The 26,373-nt window shown below is 40.7% G+C and overlaps 1 protein-coding gene across 5 annotated transcripts in view; it reads right to left on the reverse strand.

Moving 5' to 3' along the window:
* The window catches only part of SMARCA2 (SWI/SNF related, matrix associated, actin dependent regulator of chromatin, subfamily a, member 2), a 160,390-nt gene that overhangs the window by 128,699 nt on the left and 5,318 nt on the right, over positions 1–26,373 (reverse strand). For all 5 annotated transcript variants that reach the window (XM_028514837.2, XM_028514830.2, XM_036021708.1 and 2 more), the window contains exons 2-5: positions 16,626–16,886; positions 13,391–13,520; positions 6,753–7,139; positions 939–1,194 (exon numbers count right to left, since the gene is read on the reverse strand). In XM_028514837.2, the coding sequence (XP_028370638.1) occupies positions 939–1,194; positions 6,753–7,139; positions 13,391–13,520; positions 16,626–16,850 (998 nt within the window). In that variant the 5' untranslated portion in view covers positions 16,851–16,886. The remainder of the gene's footprint in view (positions 1–938; positions 1,195–6,752; positions 7,140–13,390; positions 13,521–16,625; positions 16,887–26,373) is intronic.

The following is a 26,373-nucleotide window of genomic DNA, read 5'->3' on the forward strand; positions in this document are numbered from 1 at the left end:
TAACTACACACTGTGGGCCAGATCTTGCCCAGGGCAGGATCTGTTTTTGTAAAGAAAATTTTACCTGAACACAGCCAGCCCATTATTGTCTATGGCTGCTTTCTCACTCAAAGGGCAGATCTGGGCAGTTGTGAAAGAGACCATGTGGCCCTGCAAAGTGTAAAATATTTATTTACTGCCTGGCCCTTTACAGAAAAGGTTTGCCAACCCCTGACTTAGATGAACGTGCCAGTTCAGGTGACAATCAAGTTTTGGCAGGAAGAGTTTAAATAAGGAGCCCATATGAAGACACTTACAGAGCGCTCACTCCTAAAGCTGGACCAAGGCACAGACCAAAGAAATATATGAATTTAAACAAAAAATATATCAAGCTACAAAGTACACTTCAGTATCATTAGATGTGTCTTTAACCTGAAGGTCAGGTCAACACAACACACTCAACATCCGGCCAGCACACAGCCACCGTTCAAGCATAAGCTGACAAACTAGGTCACGCACTGTACCATCTATGTGTGAGATGACCGCCTTCTGGGGTCGGTGGGAGCTCTAGGCTGGGCTTGTGCCTAACATAGTGCCTGGCATGTCGTAGGAGTTGATAGAAGTTTTCTGATTAAATGAGTGAAAATCACAGTCCTCCTAACCTAGAGCTACTCAGAGAACTCTCCCCCTCCCCCACCCTGGCACCCCTGGTGCCAGAAACCCCTCCCCACCACCCCGCCACCCGGCCACCTCCCCAATCCCAATAGGTAAAAAGAACTTCTGGTGACTTTGTACTGAAATAATTTTCATAGCACGAGTTTTGGCCTCTGCAATTTCCTTTAGGCCTTTCCCTCGTCGCTGAGAAAGAAACCACCATAACACTAGCAGACACTGCACCCACCCCCAGACACGGTGATCTTTGCGAGAACACAGCAGTTTCATGGGTCCAGGGGCGTTACCTATATTCCCGCTCCTGCAGAATCTCCACGGGATCCAGGCCTTGCGGCTTCTGAATGGGGCTGATCCGGCTCTGCTTCTGCTGCAGCTGCAGGATGGGTGAGGGCTGTCCTGGGGCGGGCTGCGGCACAGAGGGCCCAGGCACTGCGGCCGTGGGTGGCTGCGCGGCTGTGGGGGGCGCGGGTGAAGGCCGGCCGCTGGGCGCGGGCACTGGCAGCTTCTGTGGGGTGCTGGAGCCACTCAGCTCGGGCCCGGGGCCTGCAGGACAAGAGCAACATAAGCAGCACGGGCGGGTCATCGACCTAGGGCCACACCAGGCCTGCCCACTGTACCCTGGGGCCCAGTAATGGGGGCAAGTAAATATCTCAAGAGAAAAAAAAAGGAAGGAAGAAAAATGAAAAACGAAGAAGGGGTAGAGAGGAAAGAGTGGAAGGATGGAAGAGAAATAAAAAGATCTGGCATCTATCTCCATTGGAAAATGGCATCCGCTAATCAACCTTGCTGAAAATGGCCCCAAAATGACTCTAAGTAATAAACGGATTAAGGAGTGGACTGCCAGATTTTAATGTATGTCTACAGTGGGTTTTTAAAAAGAATTAGAGGTGCACTCAGAGATCAAAAAAGTAAGGGAATAACCAGTCCGATGCAATCTGGGTGTGGTCCTGGGACCACATTTTGCAAACTGCAGGCAAGCCTCTCTGGGGGGACCCCGGGGCACCCCTGGAAGAGTCCTGTGCTAGAACCAGGCTTCACAAAGGCAGCCAGGAGCTGCCGTTCCTCCGATGTGAACTCAGAGGGGCACATGCTTTTCCCTGATCACCTATAAAGTATATTTCATACTAAATCAGTGCATCTCATAACTTCAATTTTTTACTGCATATTGGGAAATATTTCTAAAAATATTCAGTGTAGGGGAAAAAATCTGCTCATTCCACCCAATGAAAACTAGCAAATATTAAGATTAAAGAGAACATTTTCCTCATGCTATCAGAATAAAGGGACATGTATTCATCAGCCTTATCAAAATGCACTTAATAAGTTAATTTAAAGCAACACTTCACATTAAACGTAAGGAGTTTGAGTTGATTGGTAAGTATGGACCTAAGATAGGAAGTAACCCATTTCTCCTCCTAAGTGAATTTTTACTTAATTCAAAATTGTAAATAAAATAAGTGATGCCATCAGATAACTTAGGAAATTAAAAAAAGAAAACCTCAGTAAGCAAATATCAAAACCTCTCTTATGCAGTCTTTCAAGTATTTTCTATATCTTTTCCAAGAAAAATTAAAACAATTACATGGCAACAAAATAATAATCTATATACTTCAGAACAACTTAATAATTAACCATACAAAGACATACATTATGAAAAATCGAACACATTTATTCAATGTTCAGCAAACACTATTCAGAAGCGGGCTGAAATGACAATGCACAGGCAGCCGTAAGCAAACATTTTGGAAGCAGAGTGTGAAGAGCTAGATCAGACTGCTTAGGAAACTCCAGTGTGTGTGCGTGAGGGAGCAGGGGGCAGGGGAGTGCGGGAGTATGTGTGTGGTGCTATTGTTGTTCTTTTTTCTCCCTTCTTCTTAAATTAGGTAAAACTTTCCAAAAGATATAGCTAGATAATACTTCTTGAGGTAATCTATAGCCCTGGTTCTGGGGTTGATGAAAAATTCTCAAGGGAAAGAATATTTATTTTTATTTTTTATTTTAGACATTGTTAGCGTACTATCATAGTAAGGAGATTCTTTTCAGCTAAGTACTTTCTCTTTTTTTCTGAATAACAGGTCTTTTATATAACGCAAAGCTTTTCATAATATTTTACACTTAGGGTTTTTTTCATCCATATATACAAAATCAATTTCTAAACATTAAATCTCAGGGTTGTTAAGCATTAGAATGACATTTTAGAATATGTTTTTTCCCTAAAGGTCTTTAAAAACAGTATAGATTTTTCATTCGCAGTGCTTTAGGTGTGATGCAGGCAAAAGAGAGGAGACAGAGATTTCCAACATTTACTTTAACTCTTTGTGATTCTATGAATCTCCTTAATAAGCTCAAGAAACTGGAAGAATTAAATATATTTGAAGACTTGGTATGGCATACTAAATAATAAAAATAAAACTACCACTTTTAATAAAAAAGAAAATTTGGGTCTTACTGAGAAGATAATATAATAATTACTTTAAATTCAGTTCTGAAACTTTTTTTCTCTTTTGAAACTTTAAGTAATCCATCAACAAAAGCTGTAACAGTGCCAACAGTGTTACAAGTTTTAATTATTCTGGGCATTTTTTCCTTTAGCATTATGGTCTGCAAATACCTATGCAGCAGCCTATGATGCCTCCTTGAAGTATAGTCAGATCACTATTTTTAAAAACATTTTATCAAAACAACAACAATAATAATAAAAGGCGTCCAGATCATGTGTGACATCCATGATTCCAAATCTAGTCATTTTAACCTATGACTCTGAACTAAATCTGATATATACATGGCTGGTCTTCTTTAATCAATAAATATAGAGATATTCTTATCTGGTTGATTGATCCTTGAAATTGAGAAGCAGAGAGAGCCCCAAACATGGACTCACATATCCAAATCTCCAACTTAAAAAGTACTACCTACAACTTGCTATGAAACAGGTTCATGTAAAGCACCCTGTACCAAAAGAACAGTAAGTTCCACCTTAGCTGTATCACCTGCTGGTTGTGTGAGCCTGAGCAAGTTATTCAACCCCTTGTGCCTCAGTTTCCTTATCTGTAGAATAACAATAATAACAGTACCCAGCTCAGAGGGTAGTAGTGAGGGTTCAAAGACGCAATGTGGCTATGTGCTCAACCACTGAGGACACAAAGACAGAGAAGCCTGACTGAAAGGATTTTAGGAAATTCGGTGTTGTATTAGCTGGCCACTTGGCAAGTACTCTTTTCTACAGCAAACCTCAGAATGCTTCTACAGCTTAATGCAACTCATCGCAAATACTCAGATAAGGTGGCTCGCCACGTCCTTCCTGGGAATCTGCTAGCAGAGTCCCTGACAAGCAAACTCCTTTCCTCACTAAACACAAGTTCACTTACTGCGTGGGTCTATTTTCTACTCTGTCCAACAGATTACATAAAAAACTTCTATTTACAGAGGCTGGGGGACTGAATGCAGCTTGCCACAATTAGACATGCACAGAACGCTCAAAATGTCACTATCTATTCACTAGGTTTTATGCCCGTCCCTCAGGCAGCTGAGAGAGCTGAGCTGCCTGATGGGATTTGCTGTGGACTGAGGTCATCTCTACTACAGGCCCCAGAGTTCTGCTAAACGGTAAGACCCCTTCCTGGTATCTGCAGAGGGAAGGCACGTCACACTCTTTAGCTTATCTCCTACTCTCTCTTGAATGTAAACAATTTAGGTTTAATTGTCAGAGGTATGAAATGCATCTGGTTTCCCTTCAGTCCATACCCAGAGGCAGAGAGGTACGCCCTGACACTCCTGAGAAACAACCTGGCGCGGTGAAAGAGGGAAGAGGTCTTTACCGGGTGCACCTCGTGCCTGATTTTGAGAAATAGGGAAACAAACTCATTAAAGCACCTAAGTCTCATATGTACAGAATTTCTGTGCATTCAGAGTCTCCAATTTGCATTCTGGCACATAAAGATATTTATGCAAATAACAATTCTGTGCATTGAATAAGGATTTAAGTGGATTCCATGGATTAAAAAAAGAAATGTAATAGAGTGTACTTAAATTGAACATACCAAGAAACTTTAGATAACTAAAAAAAAGTGGGGTAAGTGGGAAGGGGCAAGCCCTGAAGAAACCTAGCAATAAAACTTTTACTTTTTACCACTATGTCCTTTCTGTCTCCCCTCAAAACCCAAACCTTTTTCAGTTCCTCTTTTAATTTAGCTCTCTAAAAGGAAAAATGAATCAAAATGAAAAGAAAAATGATAGGTTTGATTTGAATGGAGCCCATAGCAGGACTGAAGAGCTATTTGTTCAGTGTGCAGCTCCTCCAGTCAAACTGCAATTCTCCAGTGGTTGCTATGATGATGTCAGTTTTGGTGATTTACAACTTTGGGGTAGGTTTGAGGCAGACCACCTCAGCCACAGAGATTCCCTTCACACATGAACAGAAAACAGGACAAAAGAAAAATGAAATCACAGCTACCTCCAGACAAGTGGACATACTTAAACTTATTTTTTCTGAAACACTAGTAGAGGTATTTATAAGCAATTATACCCTTTTTTATTTAAAAAAGAGGGGAAAGATAAATATAGTTACTAAAAGGTAATATTAACTTAAAAAATTTTTTTCCTTGTTTTGACTTGTCCTAAATGGCAATCCAAAAAAACCATCTTTGTCATTGAAGGTTATCTATCATCTCCCTACGAAACCTGAGATTTGGGGAGAAGTTCAGCAGTGTTGTGAGGTGCAGTCCCTTCCCAGGGGCAGGCGTGGGTCTGCTCTGTTCACAGAAAGTGTCCCCTCGGCTCCTTTCTCCAGGCCTCCCTGCCCACTCTGGCATAAAACACGACCTGCCTGCCCAGATATTTTCATTTCTAAGGAAGGCCGACTCCTGGAAACACAAAAGACACGAGCAGAGAGTAATAAAATGAATCCCCCAAATGACAGGGGCCTGGTTGAGGGAACATACAGGCATTAAGCTGGGTTAAAAAAATGAAGCCCTCTTTTCTGGAAATGATCCTGAAGACACACAGGATGGTGTTTTTTTGTTTGTTTGTTTGTTTTTAGGACATCAAGTATCTGTTATGTGCAAGTATCCAGACAATTGGAACTTCATCCTTTAACTTTTCAAGGGAAAACAACATTCATAGAAGGTCAGCCTCCAGCCCCCTGTTCCTCTGAACTCTACCAGTGGGATGAAGCCAGCCCACTGGAAGGGCACTCAAGGACGATCTCATCTGTGCCCGCGACATAAGGTCAGAGGCTCGGATTTGATGCCAGGGTGTGTAGGAAGTAGGCCATGTGGATTCTGTTACTCTATTTATGCTGAACAAATGTCATTAATACCTCTATCATGAGTGTCTCTTATAATAAAAACAATATTAAAAAAAAAAAACTCCACCTGGAAAATCTACTTTACACGCTCATGCTAGAAATGTGCCTGTGTCTTGCAAACTGGTGAGCAACTTCCTCCTGAATGGTGAGAATTAGGGGCCTGACCCCAGCTCCTTTCCTGACTGGCAGGGAACTCTGGTCATCAGGGACCTTGGACGCTGAGCTGTGGTAACCATGAGAACTCTTGAGGAGCCCACAGACCAACCTCGACTTCTATTTCCCTTTGTTTCTGATTTTCCTACTTGACAATTATTTCACTGCAGGTATGCTCCTTGGAAGCCTCCCCAAATGCTTTTCACAATAAAAAGGGGTAGAAATAAACAACTTAATGGACATAAAATGGCTCAAAGAGAGTGGATTGGAGGGGTGTGTGTTGGCGATTGTACGCACTGGGTACAGGGTTCTTAACCTGGGGTGTGTGGATGGGCTTCCTGCAAACCTGAAACCTCTTGAAAGATAATGTAAAACCATGGGGACAGTGTTTTTGCTCCTAGGTCTACAGCTTGCAACAGAGTCCCCAAGGGTTAAGCACGGCTCCAGGACACTAACAGCAAAAAAGACCCAAAATCTTGGCCAACTAAGTAAAGCAAGACAAGGGAGGCAGCTGGCTAGGTACAACAAACAGCTAAGGCAGCCCTGGGCTTCTACCATCCCAGTGCTTCTGTGCCATTAGCAGTCCTTCTCATTCAAACTGGACCATCACAGTATTCATTCATGTAGTCGCATATGAACCTACCAGATGGTCGGTTGAAGTTAACAAGGGCCTGCTGCTGCTGCTGAGGCTGTGGCTGGGGGGGTGCCTGCTGCGGGGGTGGCTGCTGAGGCTGCTGCATGCCAGGCAACGTCCTTTTCCCCTGGACTGCAAGCTGCAGTGTTTCGGGGAGGTGCTGGCCACGGGCCAGCATCTTGTAAGCTAAAATCTGAGCTCGCAGCTGATGCAGCTGGACTGGGCTAAAAGGCGAGGGACCTCTGTTGGGCTGGTTCATTGCCTGTGGATCGCCAGGAATGAGGGCCCCTGGCTGGGTCGGTGCCATCTGGGGTGGGGTTGGGCCGCCTCCCGACGACAGAGGACTGGAGATATGCTCTGCGGCTCCCAAGGGAGATGGGTGTGGCGACATGTAACCTAGGAGAAAACACAGGTGAGATCACAGCCTGAGCCTGATGATCCTAAAGGAGACTTTCCTGAATGTTTTGGTAACTTTCTGTAACAGCACTGTCTGATAGAAAATTAAAGTATGCATAATTTAGTCACTACACAATTATATATATAGCTGAAAATTTTAATATCAAATACATATAATTTAAAATTTTCATATATCAAATATATATAACTTAAATTTTTCTCAGTTACATTAAAAAGTAAAAAAAAACAGACAAAACTAATGCTAACAGTATATTTCACTTATATCAACATACCCCAAATATTATCATTTTAGAATACAAAAATTATTAAAGAGATATTTTACATTTTTTTCCCATACTAAGTTATAGCACGTCTCATTGGGATTGGTCACATTTCAAGTGATCCACAGCCACACGTGTCCTAGCAGGTAACTTGTTGGTGGCTGCTATCCACCAAAGGAAAGGCACTGGGAGGTAGTACTATATATTAAAAGGAGCCGCAACCAAAAGAACAAAGCCTAAAGGTGTCTACTGTACCACAATGAGAAATGAAGGGTCTCTTAGGGCAATAACAAATATCAGTTGGTTTATTATTACGCACATTTTGAATAATTTGCAATTATTGAGGGTCTCCACTGCTGTAGGCACGATACAAGGCACTGTACACATTCTCTTGCTTGAGTTCTCCCTGGAAACAGAGCCTGATGGAAATACGACGTGGCGTGCAGGTGATTTACATGTTAGGTGCAAGGACACTGGCAGGGGATGGAAAGGTGATACAAGGAACGGCAGGCAGCCAAGAAGGGGTGTGCTGTTGAGCCAGCTGCTGCCATGGGTGCCTGAAGATTTATCTCACCCAGAAGCTCTGAGATACAAAGTAAATAACTTGTCTCAGAATTATCCCAGGGAAAGGGCAAGGCACTGGAGTATTTATTACCTAAGGATCATCTGTCAGTGCTTATGCCACTGGTTATGAGTCTGGGGATAACTGGCCCCCGGGGACTTTTCCATGTGGGCACAGTGGACACAGTAGGCAAGACATCAGGCTGGCAGGAGCACAGAAATGGCAAGACAAGGAGAATTAAAGGGATAGGAATGGAGCATACATTATTTCTTTAATCCTCACAACATCTCAGAAGATATATATACATCCACCTTATTTTTTCAAATGAGGAAACTGAGGCTCAGAGAGTGAGCGAGTCACCCAAGGGCACCCCATTAGGTCTCAGCAGCTCCATGATCCAAACTATGGTTTGTCTGATTCCCATGTGTATTCTCTTTTCATAGTCTTATATTCACTGGTTTTATATGAATATTAATATCAATTTTGGTTTTAAATTAAAGACTTAAAAGTTTCTAAAATCTTCTAGAAGATTACAATACATAAAAATGAGAGTGAACGGTAGGGGTTTTAAGAGACCTAAATGGGAAATTTAAGAATGCTTTTCTTGAGGAAGAAAAGTCAAAATGAACAAAAATGGCAAGGAACTTATCACAGGAGTTGAACCGTGTGGCTCAGCCAGAGAATTCCTGGAAGAAAGGTACGGCCGAGTGCTGCTGGGGGAGGTCCGAGACAAAGGATGGACGAAATGGCCGACTGCCATCTGGAAGGTCGTCTTTAACTCAAACTAAGTGCTAATTAATGAAGTCGCAATATAAAATATTAGATTAAAGGTCTTTGCCCTTTAATAAATGTACTCATGTCATAATTATCACAAAGGTCATCAAACAGGCATTTGCTAGACATGTGCCATGTGTTTGAACCTGGGTCAAGTTTGAGCTGAAATGGCCATGTGCACCCATGTGGGATCACAGGGGCCTGAGGCTGTGTGACCGCCACAGACTAGGGACTCACCGTCACCATTCACATGACTACAGAAAGTAAAGGATATTGTTATTTGTATCTCAAATGGCCACTTAGAAAGGGAAGCAAATTTAGCTTGATCCCCTAGAGCAAAAGTGAGTTTTACATGATCAATTGGTGACAAGTAGAGCTCCTTTCAGAGAAACCAGGTCCTGAGGAGAAACAGAACTATTCTCATTCCCCAAAACAGAGCACAAAAACCACGTAGTGATTAGGGTTCTAGTTGGTCCTATAAATTAGCCAAGAAAATGCCCCGAAATCAGCCTACAAGACTAGCAGAAATTTAATCCCAGTGTATTGTTATTTATAACAATAAACACTTAGAGAGTATCAATAATATACACTTAACTTCCTCTTGTCCTTAATTAACATCCTTCCTTTCTAATGAGGCTTACATTGACTCTCTAATTATAATGCTGATACAAAATGGCAGTTTGCTCATCACAAAAGCACCTTCCTGATGCCTTTTTGGCCAACCCTGCACCTATCACAGGGAGAAAAACTTCCCACCAAAGCTAATGACGTTTTCATAGCAGAAGGGATACAACTAGGCGTTAAAATGGGCCACGTGTCTCCTGCTTTCTGGTCTCTCCTAATTCCTGAGGTTATCAATGATAAATAATAGGATGCCTAATATAATGAACCAAAATGTTAGCCAATCCATTCTAAACTCCACTGCATAACGGTGTTTATCAAATCTCTCGTAAACTATGAACAGTGGGCAAGGCAAAGGTATGAAGGTGAGACAGTTACATTATACACAATAATTAATTTTACTTCAAGTTTGCTAAAAAATAAACTGAGAGTGGAATAAAAATAATTTTCCAGAATTAATCAATAAACAGAATTTCACCTCAAATTTAGTAAGAAGAAACTGAAGGTGGGAAAAATCATTTCCTAGGATTTATAGGGGATGTTAACTGAATTATTCTATTATGGTGTTGCATACAGGCACAGGTAACCAGGTTTTTGGTGATCATGGACAAAGATTGAACTGAACACACAGAGTTTATAGCAGAGAGAGAGAGCAGATTATTAAGGGACAGTACAGTCCACAGAACATGGAAGTGGGCCAACTCTAAGCAGAGATTGACTTCAGGGACTGGAGGGATTCTATTCTTACAGGGTAGATCTTTTCTGGCTAGTTTTTTTGTGAAGGTTTATTGTGCATATATAAGTCATCATATTACTTTAAAGCTACCATGCATGTGGTCTCCCATAATTTTCCTTGATTGGCCACTGGGTAAGGGGGTCCCACAGTGTTAATTTATTGTAATGCTATTATAATGAAACAGGGGTCCTGTAGCATGTTCTGTGCAGGTGCAGTCATAATTCACCATGACTCAGTGCTTTCCCAGAAAGTGGGAACCACCGGTCTTAGAACAGGGTCCCTGTCCTGTATCCACGTCCTTTATCTTAGCCCTAGGGCACCTCCCCAGTTTCCTCCCTCCTGACTATCTTGGTCTCAACGGTGTGATACTAACAGTGTGACAGTGTTTCAGCTAAAAAGAGAGATTTCTTTTTTGTTCTAGATGACTAGCATGCAATAAAACTTCAGGAAAAACAATCTAAATGATGAAACAATGAAACAGATTTTGGTAATTATCTTTAGTTGAGAAAACACTGAAGAAATTGCCTGAGAGTGAATATACATTCGTCTGGAGGATGACAATGTTGATGCAGAATCTGCTTTTTTTGAAATCTGGTTTGATTTGCTCATTCAAAAGTAGTGAAAAAAGTAGCAGTTTTTCTTCCCTCATCTTCAAGGGCCATTATCTCCCCAGTTTCACCTTGCCTCAGAAAGAAGCAATCACCTCTCTCCTTTTAACAATCTTGAACTTCTAAGTCCTACTTTATATGAGTTTTCTCTTCACACGTACATACATACACATACAGGTAAACACTAATTATAAATTGCCTTTGGAGGATTTTTTCTTCCCCAACCCAATGGACTAAAAGTAAACAATGTTATCATTGGGACCATGAGGTACATAATTCAGTATTTATTGAAGGAAGTGGTTTTGTTTCTCAACCAATACCTTAAAATAACCTAATGGGTTGCTAGGTAGTTAAAGCTGGCAGCTTTCTGATCAATACCACACCTCTCTGTACCTGTGTGTTTTATAAATGGCTTTCTACAAGAGTTTTTAAAGATACATGCTAAATTCTTTTTAAATCATTATATTAAATAAGACTGCATTATACCAATACTACTTAGTAACAAATACTCTTAAATAATTCATTCCCCAGCCTACAACACACTTGGCTATTTCAAAGAAAAATATTACATGCTAATTCTGATTCCATTTTATGCAGACCTCTGCATTTCCAAGTAATTATAATTTACTGAAATTATACAAAAATTAAGAGTTATTTAAAACTGTTGACTTTTAAATGCACAGATTCACTTCTCTACTTAATTGAATACAATTTACTAAGTTATTTATCCAGTTATGTTAGATATTGGTGCCAAGTTCTAGAGAGTACGAGAAATATCTTCATTCTTAAGTTGAAGAAAGGAACCAAGCAATGCAAGAAATGTGAAGATACATAAAAGTAAAAATGCTCAATTATAATTCATGCATTTTGGAGTTTTCCAATGGCCCCACTACTAGAGGTACTGCAAAGTCAGGAGCAGAGAGAGTAAGCATCTAGCTTGGAGAATCACTGAATATAACTCCTCTACCCCTTCCACATACTGAAAATTGGAGCTACAGTAGCTCTGTGAACACACCTGGCTCCATGGAATTTAAGTGATAAACCTGAAAATGTTGTTTTAATTCATTCTAACACTGAATGGGTCAAATTTTTTTCTTCCTAGACTGTAAAAAGTCCCAAGACTCTGTTCAAGCTACTTTTCTGATATGGTCAAGATTTTATAAGTCATCTACAACAGTTGTGCCTACTTGTCATCACAATTCAGATCAGACTGTGGGATTTTCAAAAAGTTGTTTGCATATGAGTGAAGATGCACCTCTGTGCCACATATATATATATGCAACTTACATACATATACTTACATACATATATGCAACTTATATATATATGCAGTTTTTTTTTAAACTGACTACATTTTTCTAAATCTTCACACTCAAAAATCTTCTCAGGTGGACAGATTTCTGTCTAATCATGGATGGAGGAAAAAACTCACATACATTAAATTTAAGGAATATACAAATCAACACATAAACCATAAACTTTGAATTAGAATGAAAATATCAACATATTAGGGTTAATCACTGCTAGGTTAACCCATGCCCCTTGCATGTTAAAATGACCATACAAACATTTCTGAAAACCAGCTACATTGTACTCATAAGAGTTTGAGATATCTTTCATATGCCTTCAAGAGTGAGGGGAGAAGGCACCAAGAAGAGAAATACGCATATACCATGTATTGATTTGGCCATCATCTCGGGTTAAATTGTGTCCTTTATCAAGATAAGTTGAACACCCAACCCCCAGTACCTGTTCTTGGGACCTTATTTGGAAATAGGGTCTTTGCAGATATAATCAAATTAAGATGAGGTCATAGTGCTTTAGGGTAGGTCCTAATCCAATCCAATCTTTATCAGAAGAGGGAAATCTGGAAACAGAGACAGGCACAGTGGAAAAATGTCATGTGGAGACGAAGACACAGATCGGAATGGCAGATGTACACGCCAAGGAATTCCAAGGATGCGGGCTATCACCAGAAGCTAGGGAGAGGCAACAAATTCTTCCCTTCAGAGAACATGGCCCTGCTGGTACCTTGGTTTCAGACTTCTAGCCTCTAGAACTGTGCGAGAATGATTTTCTATTAGTTGAAGCCACCCAGTTTGTGGTGGTTTCTTACAGCAGCCCTAGAAGACCAATACAACTACCCACCAGCAATGACAGCTAATCCCATGGCCAGAAAAAGCCAACGTACAGAAAATGCATGAATGTGCAATTCAAGGGACATGGGTGGCCTAGCTCACCTCCACCTCTCCACTGTTGCTGGGGGGCAGACCAGGGTTCTCCTTCGGGCCCTGCCACCTTACAGGTCGTATAAACTTAAGAAAGCAAAGGAAATTCTCTGAGATTTAGCTTCCCCATCTATGAAATTGGGATAATATTATTTACCCTATAAGCTCATGATAAAGATTCTGAATAAAGTATATAAAACACTTTGTCAAGAGCTTTAACTTGTGGAGGCTAGTAAGGTTACTAGGACTTTGTCAATAAAGCTGATCATATAAATCATACAGTTGTGTTGAGGGGTCTGGGGGGGATTTCTATAGGGAAAAGAAACCTGCTAGATTTGATTTGCCTTAGACATGCTCTTTGGGAGTCATAGTTAGAAAAACCAATATGAAAGACAAAAGGCTACAGTGTGAAGCCAACATCAGGTAGGTTGCATTACAGACCTTGGCTGTGCTGATCCATTGGGCTCTGGGGAGGGCCCATTCCCGGGTGAGGCGGCCGCATACTGGTGCCCTTCATGGACCCACAGTGGATATCTTCCACAATCCCCTTGTCGTGCATGGCATCCATGGGCTGAAACAGGTAAAGCACATTGGTTAGATGCCTCTTGAAGACACATTATTTAAATTTCTATTTGGAGTTTTAAGACCCCTCTCTAAAGTCTTCAAAATCGGGGCTCAATCATCTATTACCCATTCGATTGTCTTCTATTTTTATACCTACATTATGCACATTATTATTATATATTACATATATTTTATAGGTGGGGACAAAAAAAAATAAAAAAGACTATACCAATAGGATCATCAAAACTATCTGCAAGTCAGCTGAATTTTTATGTCACGTCAGAACCTGAAAATAAAAATAAAATCCTGTTCACAAGGTCTACAAATCTAAGCTATCCTTCCATACCCTTTTAAGTAAGCCTTGAAACCTGCTGTATGTTGAAGTTAGTCCAAAGTCTGAAGGAAGACTCTTTGAAATGCCTGTGATAACCTATTTTTTCAGTAATTTTTTTGTCATCAGAAGGGAAGGAACTATGGAAAGTTTAAAAGTTGAAACCCGGAAGTTCCATGGCAGCTGAGAAAAGAGAAACAGACGGGGCAGCGGCACGGAGGGTGCACGCCCGCACGGAGCCGCGGTGCAGGGGCGAGGCTGTGCCGCGGGCGGGCAGGAGAAGGCTGGAAAGGTTAAAGGCACAGTTTGGGGAAAAATTAAGAACACGAGGTCTGGAAACAGAACTTGGGGCCCAGCACAGAAGACACACACAATAAATAGCTATTGAATTGACATTAATCCAATCCAGAATTGGACAACAGAACATATGTTTGAAAAAGGAAAAGTCTATGCCTCCGCAAACTGGAATAGCAATTTTCGAAACAGCCTGAAAGGCATATTTCCAGGAGTTTATAGAAACCAAATAACTTCAAGCAAGAAAGTATGAATGTTTGCAGTTTTGGAGAAAGGAAAGTTAATTTCTGCAGAGTCTAAAGCGTGCGCTTGAAAAGAAGAAAAATTTACCATAAAGAGGATGTTCAGAAGAAAAATGGGAAGAATTTGGTATAAAGACTGTCTCGGAGTGTGTTAAATAGTAATAATAGAGAGGAAATCAAAGCAACACAGCAGATGTATTTAGGCCACTTGTTTATTTATTTCCAGCAATGTTAAAAAGCAAAAAGCTGAGGCTCAGAGCGAGGAGGAGGAGAAAGACAAGAAATAAAGCTGCCCATAAAAAGAATCTAAGAAAGAGAAGGCATCTGGCCAGCAGGTGTGAACTAAGGCACTTAACATGTCCTCACGCAGGGAATCATCTGAGTGGCTGGGGGTTAAGGGAAACCAGAATGGCAAAAAAAAAAAAAAAATGCACAATTTGCAAAATGAGAGTAAAACGAAACAAAACAAAACAAAAAGAGCATAGATGGGGGTAGAGAATATGAGAAAATGTGACGAAGATGCTAAGTAACCAAACAGACAGGACCAGAAGAAATAATTACCAATAAAAGCAACCCGGGCAAAAACGTAACACTGACCGGATGCACACTTGTACAGCTAACTTTCAAACACTTAAATAGTAACACAGATTAGGTAAATACTTCCTTGAAATTTTATCTTTTGTTTTGGAGGTGAGACATTCTTAACCCATTCTGAAATTATTTAATCCACCTGGACTAAGGTTTACAAGGAACAGATCTATAATATAGCTCCCAAATTCATCTAATATGAGCACAAGACAATTTAATGATTTCAATATGTCTATATGTTCAATACGTCTGCTAAAAAGTATGATATAAAAAACAAACAGCTTTATTTCCTCAGATACATGACAAGCTAAAAAATTTTTTTAAAGGAGTGAGAGAATTTGGGGACATTACAGGGACATCCACAACATATTTTTAGATGTAAACAGGCAAGTTGCAGAGCAATTAGTAGTTAACAATATGATTTTATTAGGGTAAAAGAAAAATTATTAAACAATTACATCTGTACATGATTTTTATTGAACATGGAGAAAAGTCAGGTGTGAAAAGCATATACAACAAGGTGTTACCTGGGGTGAAGGCAGGATTAACCATTTCCTTTATTTATCTCAGTATGGTTTCACTTTCCAAAATAAGTAATATTACTTTCCTGATATGAAATTCATCAAATAACAAATTTGTCGAAAAGTGATCCTCTCTTCTGGGCCTTACCTGAAAATCGACCTATAATCCTCCACAATTAGAGGACAGACTTGCTTTATTTATTTGTTTATTTATTTATTTTTGCAGTGATATTCCACTGTTAAACCAGTATCTGCCACGGCTTGTCTATTTAACATCAAGAGGCACCCCACCACCCTATCCACCTGTAATGTCATCCCAAAGAAATGTAAAACCTCTGCTTGTCTCATCAGGCACAACCTTCAGGTAATGCAGTAGCCTCACACGGTCTCTTTGGCTTTTGCTAACATTCAAAGCAAACTGTCTCTGAGGCTCTTGTTTCCTTTCTCAAAAGGCTGTCCTCTCTTCTTTGCACCTTCTGTGACAGCCTAAATTGTACCAACATGGCCGTCCCACCGCAACACCCAAGTCGGGGAAACGGAGGGTCACTGCAGCATCAGTCCAGAAACAAACAACGGGACCCCGGCTCTGCGGAACCAGATCCCTCTCTCAGGATGAAACTACTTCAGAGAGGCAGTGAAGTGCATTTTAGGGATTCCCTAGAACCTATTTAAAATCTTTAAGGAGGGACTCATTTTCGTTTTACTCTTTGGGATCTAATTTTTAAAATAAAATACCAACATTTTAAAGGAAGAATAATTTTCGATGTGTTCATTTGTGTATAATGTAAGTTACTTAACACATATAGTAAAAAAAAAAAAAAAAAAATCAAGACCTTCACTTATACACTTAATTCACCAGGTCAAAATAGCTGCAACCATAAATCACGGAATTTAACTATAAGAGCTGTATATTCTATCTCGCATTTTTGAAAAGCCAGCATCTGATATTCCTGACTAGTGCAACATCTGTAACAATAAAAAAGCTTCAGAGTGTATGTTTTTAATAATATTCAAGATAAGACAGAGACCTAGCTTCTCTCATAAAAAAATAGTAGAAATAGAAGTACAGGGCTTGTCCGGGCTAGTCGCTATTCACTCCAGAGAAGATGAGGCTGAACTGGACAGTAAAGTCTTACCTTATGCATTTGATGCATGCCTTCCTGTGGAAAGTCGGCAGACCCCATTGTAGGCATAGGGTGAGAGACACTTGGAGGTCCAGGACTTGGCCCCATCATACTGTGGACGGAACCTGGGGACGGTCCAGGTCCTGGACTAGGTCCGAGAATTGGTCCAGGCGACGGTCCGGGCCCTGGCGAAGGCCCTGGGTGGGGCATCGCTCCAGGGTCTGTGGGCGTGGACATCTACTTCTCCTGTCTCCACCAATCAGCGCAATGATACTGAGTCGAAAAGAAAAAAAAAAAAAGGAATGTTTTCAACATGATGTTAAGATCACAATAAAACAGTTGTTAGTATTTGATGGTGCCATTTCTGTAACAAACATCAAACAGAACTGCCCTGTCTGATCCAGATGTTTGAGTGTGATATACATCCATCTGCCCTGGTCTTTATGAAGACCACTTGTTTAAAAGAAAAAAAATACTCTAAATGATTCCCCAGAAAGATATAAATCATCTAAGATACAAAAAGACTCACTGGAGAAACTCAAATTTAACACATAAGCAGAATCCTAAACAAGTTTGAAATTTATTACTGAAGTCAACAGATGCTCTCTACTACGTATTGGTTGGGGCACCTTATAAGTCATTAACCTCCCAAAGCCATCAAAATATAACCCCCTTAAAAAAATATCCAACCCAGACCCATTTTCATAAGCAAGGGGATATTCAAAAGTTAAAACAGAGAAAAAGAACAATTCCATAAGCTGAGAATGAAGGAGAATTCCCAATGAGAAGAGAAGCAGAAGCTGTGGGAGACAAACTTGGGTTCAAGGGTATCTGTGTGATATGATTGCTAGCTGAGAGTGAAACGCAGTGGTACATATAAAACTGTAGTTCTTTGCCTGGCATAACAAGCAGCCTTATTATTATTATTATTAAAGTTGGTATACAGATTATATGTATTTCATGTGTTCCACATTACAGATCTTTGTACACAGTACACGGCGCTCACCACTGTAAACCTAGTTATCATCCATGACCACATAATTTATCCCCTCTCCCCATTTTGCACTCCCCTCAACTCCCTTCCTTCCTGGTAAACCACCAGTCTGTTCTCTTGGTGGTTTTGTTTTTGTTGTTTTCTTTGTTTATTGTTTGTTTGTCTTTCGAGATTCCACATATATGAGAAATCATATGCTCTTTGTCTCTCTCTGCCTGACTTACTTCACTTAGCACAATACTACCTTCAAGGTTATCTACATTGTCACAAATGGCAAGATATCCTTCCTTTGTTATGGCTGGGTAATTTCCATGGGGTGTGTGTGTGTGTGTGTGTGTATCTGTGTATGTATATGTGTGTGTGTATGTGTGTGTGTGTGTGTGTATAAAAATAAATATCACATCTTCCATTATGGACACTTAAGTTATTCCCGTGTATTAGCTATTATAAATGCTGCAATGCACATAAAGGTGCATATATCTTTTCAAACCAGTGTTTTCTTCTTCAGCCACTCTTATTTAGCATTATCTTCCCCACAACCTCCACTACACCAGAATTGATCAGAAAAATCAGTTCAAGACATGGTCCTCCTGCCAGTTAATTAATTGAAGACCACTTGGACACTTGAGAATTTGTCCTAGGCCTCTCCGTGGTCCAACATTCCAAAAGAAGACATCCATGACTATTGGATTGGGGCCTACCACAGACTGGATAGCAAACTCTGGTTCCACAGTTTCAGCAAAGCAATATTCCAACTCCCATACTCCAGAACTTCCTGGCATCCCCACTGGGGACCTGCCTCATGGGATGGGTAAAACTGTATCTTAGACACGAGCCAAAATGGGTAAATAAGCTGTTTTCCAAATTCTGATGGAGATCCCAGCAAGATAACTGAATGCTACTAGCGATGGTAATTATTCCATAGTATGTTATCTGGGGGCACACCCTTGTACACACTCAAACGTTCTGCTGTCAACCTCACAAAGTACAGAATGAGACACCCTAAGAGATCTGATCACCCACTGCTTAGTGGCAGGAATGGCATTAGACCATAGGGGCCCAGTCAACCAGAGCAGGGCTCCTTCCCCAGTAAAAGTAGAGGTTTTAAAAAACCACAGTAGTTCCATTCTTAGCTCCCTACTGTCACCTCTCGTTGAATCCCTAGAACGTAAAGGCTGAGAAGGCAGGGTCTGGCTCTTCTTCACTCCTGTAGCCCCAGCACCTGCAAGCAGCACGCAGTAACTGCTCAGAAAGATCTCAGTGAACCGCAAACACAATTTCAAGGGCAAACTATTAACAGAGTCAATTATTTTATAAATAAAAATTAGAGAGTAATCAGTGTCTGCAGTGTGTTCATGGGAACCAGTTTGTAAAGTATATGACCGCCCAGCCACTACACTGTCCACCTGAAACTAATAGAAAATAATATTGAATGTGAACTGTAATTGGAAAAAAAAGAAATCTTAAAAAGTGTAGGCAAGAACTCAGGGCAGAAGTCAGACTCACACCACATGATTTCATTTACGTGTAGAATTTAAAATAAAACAAATAAACAAAAGAGCAACAGACTCACAGATGCAGAGAACACCCTGATGTTTGCCAGAGTGGAAGGGCATGGGGGATGGGTGAGAAAGGGGAAGGGGAGTAAAAGGCACAAACTTCCAATTGTTAAATAAATCATCCACAGAGATGTAGTGTACAATGCAGGGAATAAGTCACTACTGTAATAACTTTGTGCAATGATAAATAGTAGACTTATTGTGGTGATCACACCACAAGGTATTTAAACATCAGATCATCATCAGATGTACACCTGAAACTAATACAATACTACATGCCACCTATACTTTAATAGAAAATTAAAAAGTAATAATTTAGGGCATTCCAATGAGTTAGGGATAAAATGGGAAGCGATGAAAGGCTACTTGGGAGTGATCATAAGAAGGGTTCTCTCAAACTGTTTTGCCGATACAAGATGGGACTAAGAGAATGCAGTTCCAGTGGTTTCTAAAACAACAGGGAAGCCTCATGGATGAATTATGGCCTTGCATTCTCTGGAGGGACAAATGTTATTATTTATTCTTTGTGATGAACAAAGCAGGCGGAAGTAACACTATTTTGGCGTTCCACCCCTTACATAACAGACACACACATTCAGGATTTTAAATTTAGGAAGCTGACGTCAGTTGAGGGGTACTACAAGTTATAATGTTCTTTTATGTATGTCAGCAAACTAATGCACCCCTTTATTTTTTAGTGAATGAAAGGAAATTGCTTACTTCCTGTTATAAATTACCTTGAAATGGGCTTCAATAGCTATTACAGTAATATGCCGCAAATCTGAACAATGACAATACAAAAACTTTGTATTGTCTGGTAGTCCTACCAGACAAACTGCCTGGTAGTCCTACTTTTCACGTGTATATTTTAATCTATATTATCCTATAACACTACTTTCTGCAAATAGGATCATCTTCATCTGGGAATCTTGTAGAATGCTGTAATCACTTATATGCTGCCCCATAAATATGCTTCTCATTTTCTGTTAAACTACTAAAAACTTCTTAAAGTAAAAAACACATGAGAAGGGAAATGGAAAAGTATGGACATATGAGTGGAACATTAATATTATACAGGCAACTTTTTAACAAGAGAAGTTTCAGAAGCATAAACTTAGTGAATGTGCCCATGAAATAGTACAGACAACAAACCACTTCAAGAGCTCTGGGAAATAGCACAGTCCAGCAAACAAGGAAACACAGCTCACAAATGGCAGGAGCTTACACTACCAGACAACTGGAATGTGATCCTCTCTGGCTTCTGACTGGGAGGCCAGAGACCTGGGTTCTTGTGTTCTCACCGCAGGGCACCCCCAACTCTGGGACCCTGGGCAAAGAGCTTTTCCTTCAGGGTTTCGGGCTTCCTCTGGGCTTGGAATAGGAGGAGTATCTCAAGGCTCCCTTCCTCGGCCTCTCCATGATGAGAAAGCATCTCACAAACTTCCTCTAATCCTGTGTATGGTGGTGTTCACCGGCGAAGCACCATGGCAGAATCCGGGCTGAACCAGGATTCGAGTCTTGCTACCACCACCCGGTTGCACTGAAGAGCAGCACCCTCCAAAGATGCAGGTGTAAGTCCTGGCCTCTTACTCCTTCCTCGTCATTTCTGGCAGCAACTTCACAGTACAGCCCCGGTGCCTAATTAAATTTCCCCACAGAATAAAGCACCTGGGGGTTACAAGTTACAAAGAGGTACCAGTCTCAGGCAGAGGTGCACATTATTACTAAGTTATTAAGATTAAGTTTTAAAGTCTAACAGCCTTATGTGTTCATTGCAGCACTATTTACAATAGCCAAGATCTGGAAATAGCCCAAGTGACCATCAGTAGATGAGTGGATAAAAAAGCTGTGGTACATTTACACAATGGGATACTACCTGACTATATATATAAAAAAAGGGGGAGCCACTTTTGCAACAGCATGGTTGGACCTGGAGATTATTATGCTACATGAAATAAACCAGTCAGAAAAAAGACAAATACTGTATGCTCTCACCTATATGTGGAATCTAATGAACAAAATAAACTGACAAAATAGAAACAAAAGTATGGATACATGGAACAGACTGACAGCTGTCAGAGGAGAGGGGTGTTGGGGCTGGATGAAAGAAGGTGAAGGGATTAAGCACACACACAAACACACACACACACACACATGTGTGTGTATCTACCACACATAGACACAGACAACAGTGCAGTGATAGCCAGAGAGAAAGGACGGTTAGGGCAGGTGGAGGTGGGCAAAGGGGAGGAAAATGGGGACAGAAAGAGACTTTGCTTGGGGCGATGGGCACACGATGCAGTGTGCAGATGGTACTTTATTGAGCTGTACACTTGAAACCTGTATGGCTTTGTGAACAAATGTCACCCCAGTAAATTCAATAAAAACAAAGTCCCATTATTGGCCAACTCAGCTTCTCCCTTGTCAACCCTGTCGGTACCCCTAGGAATCCAAAGCCCTTTCTTTCTTCAAAGCACTAATGAAATGATGCAGATGGGGTGGTGAGGGTGAGGGCTCAGGTAACCTTGACAGAGCAGTGGTAGGTCTGTTTACAAGATAATACTCAAAACTTATTTTTATTTTGTGCTTGGGGAGGAAGTTTTATATTGTCACAGAAAAGAACAACCAGTTCCACAGTTACGTGGCTAATACAATGAAGAAAATGTGCATGTGTCAGGGGTAAGGTAAGGCACAGTGGCCTCCCCACACGGGCATTGCTAGTCCTTCAGCCTCGCCCTTAGGCCCCTCTCCACCTCCATGAGCACTGCCTGAGGGCCAGGCGGCTGTGTCCTTAGCCAAGAATTTTCCAGCAGTACACCATGTCTTTTTTCGTCCTGTCGTTACTGCCTTTACAACCAGGGAGTGTGTTTTTAGAAATAAAAGTTCAGAGCTTCCCACAACTCCAGCCACCATAGACATCTTTCCTCAGCCCCAACCTCCTTCCTCTCCCCTTGCTGAAAGTCACAGCACACCCTCTACATATTAAAAAAGTTCAGTTTAACGGAATTTTAAGGGTCACCAGTCCAACCATGGCCACAGTGACAAAACGTATACCTTACTGTCTTAACTGCGATCCATGGAAATACCAAAGACCCCCACACTTGTAGTAAATTTTAAACACACCCACATGTGCTTCATAATAATTTTAGTGACTTAAATTGGGGAGGCATTTTGTCACATCCCCACTTAAAATGATGAGGGCAGGAAAGCAAGAAGGGACCACATAGCTTGACCAAGTAAGCAGACCCTTTTATCTCCCCACTCCCATACTACAGGAGGGCTCTGCACCAGTGTGGAGAGTATACAACAAAGCACAGGAGTGGAGAGCAGAGCGTAGAGAAACAAAGATGGAAACAATGGGAGAGAGAGTTTGCAAGGATTAGAATTTGGCTGTGATAACAGTAATTTACAAAAGGGACAAGGAAGTCAAGAGCAGCCCTAGGGAAATATGAGGTGGAGACACTGTCAAGAACTGAGGAGGTCAGGGGTGTTTAGTCAAACACCCCAGGGGCCCATTTGACTCATCCACTCCCAAAGGTACCACTCCCCACTGGGCTCAAAGCAGGCAGGATTTACAAAAATGGCCAGAGGGCTTTCCCCAAGGCTCTGCAATTCTGATAGGGAAATAGGATTTATCCAAAAACAGCAGTGAGAGAAAAAAAAAGAAAGGAATCTCCTGCAAGACAAGAAGGGGTAAAACTAAAGGGTCCTACACAGCCACAGGGCAGGGGAGATGACTTGCAGCTTAGAGTGTGGAAGAAGGAAAGGGGAGTTAGGGAAGGCTTCACGGAGAAGGTGGCATTTCAACTTACGCCTAGACACAGAATTAACAAACCTTTCCTAGAAACTTTTGTTTCCTAGTTACAGAAAGAATTTGAGGAAGCGCCACCATCTTGACTAGGCAAAACCTCCTAAATATTCAACCATACAAAACTCTTTCCACCATACAGAATAAGGAAGATGGGAAATCTCGGATTTCCAGCAGATGTTTATCAGTAAGATCTACAGAAAAACTTTGGGGTGCAGGTCAAAGGTGGAATATTACAACAATGTAGAATTAAAAATTAGGTCCAGTTCATGTCCCTATGAATAACTCAGTCTTTTTCAAGTCCCCTGGCTGTAGAACAGTGAGGCTCAGGAGATAGTAAAGATAAGATTTTAAAAAAAGAAGAGTCCTTTTTATATCTGTTTGCTGATTCAGAACTGAAGGGCTTCTTGGGAGAGACCTGAAGGGCTTCTTGTCTTCCGTGTAGCTTTCTCTATAAATGAGTTGATAATTCCCTGACAAGAAGTAGCAACATCTCTAGAACTGGGACACAGCTCTATAATCCTAATGCGGGAACAGAGAGTGGGGTAAGAAGAACAGCAATGAAAATGAAGGAAATAAATCTACCAGAAGTTTCTTTTTTTAGGCCAAGGTTGTCAGCATAGGTGGGGAAGCACTGCCAAAGCCCTTGTGCTTCCTGGGCTGCGACGCGAAGCTTTAAACAGGGGACAATTTGGTCCATGCCACGGATAAACACCGCACTGGCCTTACAGTCAACGTTGTACATTGCTGGACCAAAACTCTACAAGAGCATGCAAGACATTTTTTCTTGTGATTACTCCTGGTGGTTTATCATTCAAAGCCTAATGTGTTTTTAAAAAGTGGTTAGATTGAAAGTTTGCCGTGCTTGTTGGGCATTTGTGAACTCTCTATCCTTGAATCAAGGGAACATATTAAGCTGTAAGCTCCTGCCTTCACTTTAAATAAACTGCCTTGGGACCATCCTTGCCCAGAGTCAGACCTGGCGAAGGCTGTGAGGCAGCTCTGTGCAAGACGGAAGATTACAACAAACTCTGCAGTGGCTAATTAGTGCCCCACGATTCTCAGGCACAGCCTCACAGGAACCTTGCTGTTAACATTATCACCCTGGAGACACCTTCTCCCAAGAATCTACCTGTGATGCAGTTCTGTGACCTCCGCAGTGAGGACAGCCAATGTATCCACAAAGGAAACAAATCTTTTAAAATGGGTGTTTGCAAGAAAGCCCAAAGTACTGAAAAATCCCTCAACAATAAAGCACTTCAGCATAACATCCCTCTAACCTAGGACTCACTTCCAGTGGTAGTTACAAAGGTCACCACAAGTACCTAGTGTGTCTAAAATTCACTTGAACCCAAACTACTAAGCAGTGAGTCAAAACCAAACCAAACCAACCATACCACAAATGCTAGTTTCATGACACCCTGCAATGTACTGTGCTGTGTATTTACACGACCACCATCCTTCCTAGGTTCTGCAAGGCTCCTTGCAAGGCAACCTCATTTGGGACGCTAATTAGAATCAGTGCTAGCCACGTCCTTCTCTGTCTGCCAAGATATTATTTACAAATTAAGCATATAAAAGAGTCTGAAATGTATACTTTAAAACTTTTCTGGTTGAGACAGCACACTGTAACTTAGGACTAAAACTCCAACATTATAGGATAATTGAACCCCTGGTTAAGTGACAGATGAGCTTTGATATGCCCTGACTTTTGTAGGAGCAACAAAAATTCAAGAAGGAACACTTCAAGTTCTTTGCAATTAAAATGAATAATGGTCATTTATGATGTTTATATACCATTAAGAAAATCACCATGTAGTTCATTTGACCTCTTTGAGTTTCAAGTTCCTCATCCACAAATAAACATAATAGTGACAACAGCCTCAATTTTGATACAAAGTGAATAAAATATGACATATGACGATACCTGATGAGCTATCATATAAAAATGTACATTATCCCAAAGATCCTTTTAAAGGCCTCAATTCCTACCCTGGCCTTGAATCCACAACCTGCCAACTTAACCTACAATGTTTTTTTTGTTCATGAATTCCCTTGCTCAAACTTCTGAGAGACAAGCCTCCACTATGTATTGGATAAAATATTCACACTTTTCCCCAGAGGTCAAGTCTTTCTACCATCTCCAACTTTATCTTCTGAAAATTCTCAACTGGAACCTCTTGTCCTGGGCAACCAGGTCAAAAGTGGTTTATTGGTGTTCTCACAGACTCTTTAGGCTGTGTCCTTGTGGTATCAGGACTTCCTTCTGAGCTCAGATGATCACAACCCACGCCCATCCCCCACCCCTGCCCTTTTCCAGCAGCCACCCTACCCCTGGGCAGAGAGCTCACCCTGTTCACCCTGCTTGCCCTGCACCACACGGCCATGCAGTTTGCCGTTTGCTCTTCATGTCGATGGGTTTAGGTACATTCTTCAAAACATATACATTTTCAACTGTAAATCACTTTTTTACAGAATCATGGACTTTCCTTAATAGCATTTTAGAACATGTAGGAATACAGCACAACAGCAAGCTCCAAAAGATGTGCAAATATCTTCAAAACCATTATGTGCCTGGTTAAAAGCACAGTGGGGAGATGGGAAAGGGCTGTGTTCATGGACATTCAATTTCCAAGTTTGATGAAATATAAAACAACATATCTGACACTTTATCAGAGATTTTGTTCTGTTTAAGTATTTTTAACTCCAAAATTCTGAATTCAGTTTAAAAAAAAGAGAAGGGGGTAGGTTATAATTATATTTAACAAATTTAAATTTATTTCACATTCTGTGGATTCCATTCTTCTATTTACAAAAGGGTCAACCCATATTTAAATTAGGTTAGTTTCTAAAATGTTTCGAAAACATTAGTGCTTGCATAGAGGTAGATGATATATTGGTATAAGACTGATGCTTAAGTTGATGCTTACATATCGAAAACTACCAGAGTATTGTTATGTTTTTAAAGATTTAAAATCATAGAAGCATATAGCCTGATTATAACTGTCCCAATGTGCTGAAAGTTTTATATATATATATATATATATACACACACACACATATATATAAAAAAAACAAAACATTGTAATCCATAGTAGGCTTCAATTATATAATAATCTATTATAAATCCAGAAGTTTGGAAGGGCACTGCTTATGTTAACATTTCGAAAGTCCTGCTTTCCATATGCAAAAACATCATTCCAAATGAGTGAATTAATGAGTAATGAACTCATAATTAAAATTAAATGTTATTTATATGCAACATTCAAAAGACCAAGCTATATTTAGCTCCTGAATTTTGTCAGCTCTATTATGTGTTTTGCTAAATTATAATTATTCAAGTATCTTTGACTTACCTTTAAAACTGGTATTACTTACAGGCTCTATCTAATATATCCT

Source organism: Phyllostomus discolor, chromosome 3 (assembly GCF_004126475.2).
Source record: "Phyllostomus discolor isolate MPI-MPIP mPhyDis1 chromosome 3, mPhyDis1.pri.v3, whole genome shotgun sequence".
NCBI lineage: Eukaryota > Metazoa > Chordata > Mammalia > Chiroptera > Phyllostomidae > Phyllostomus > Phyllostomus discolor.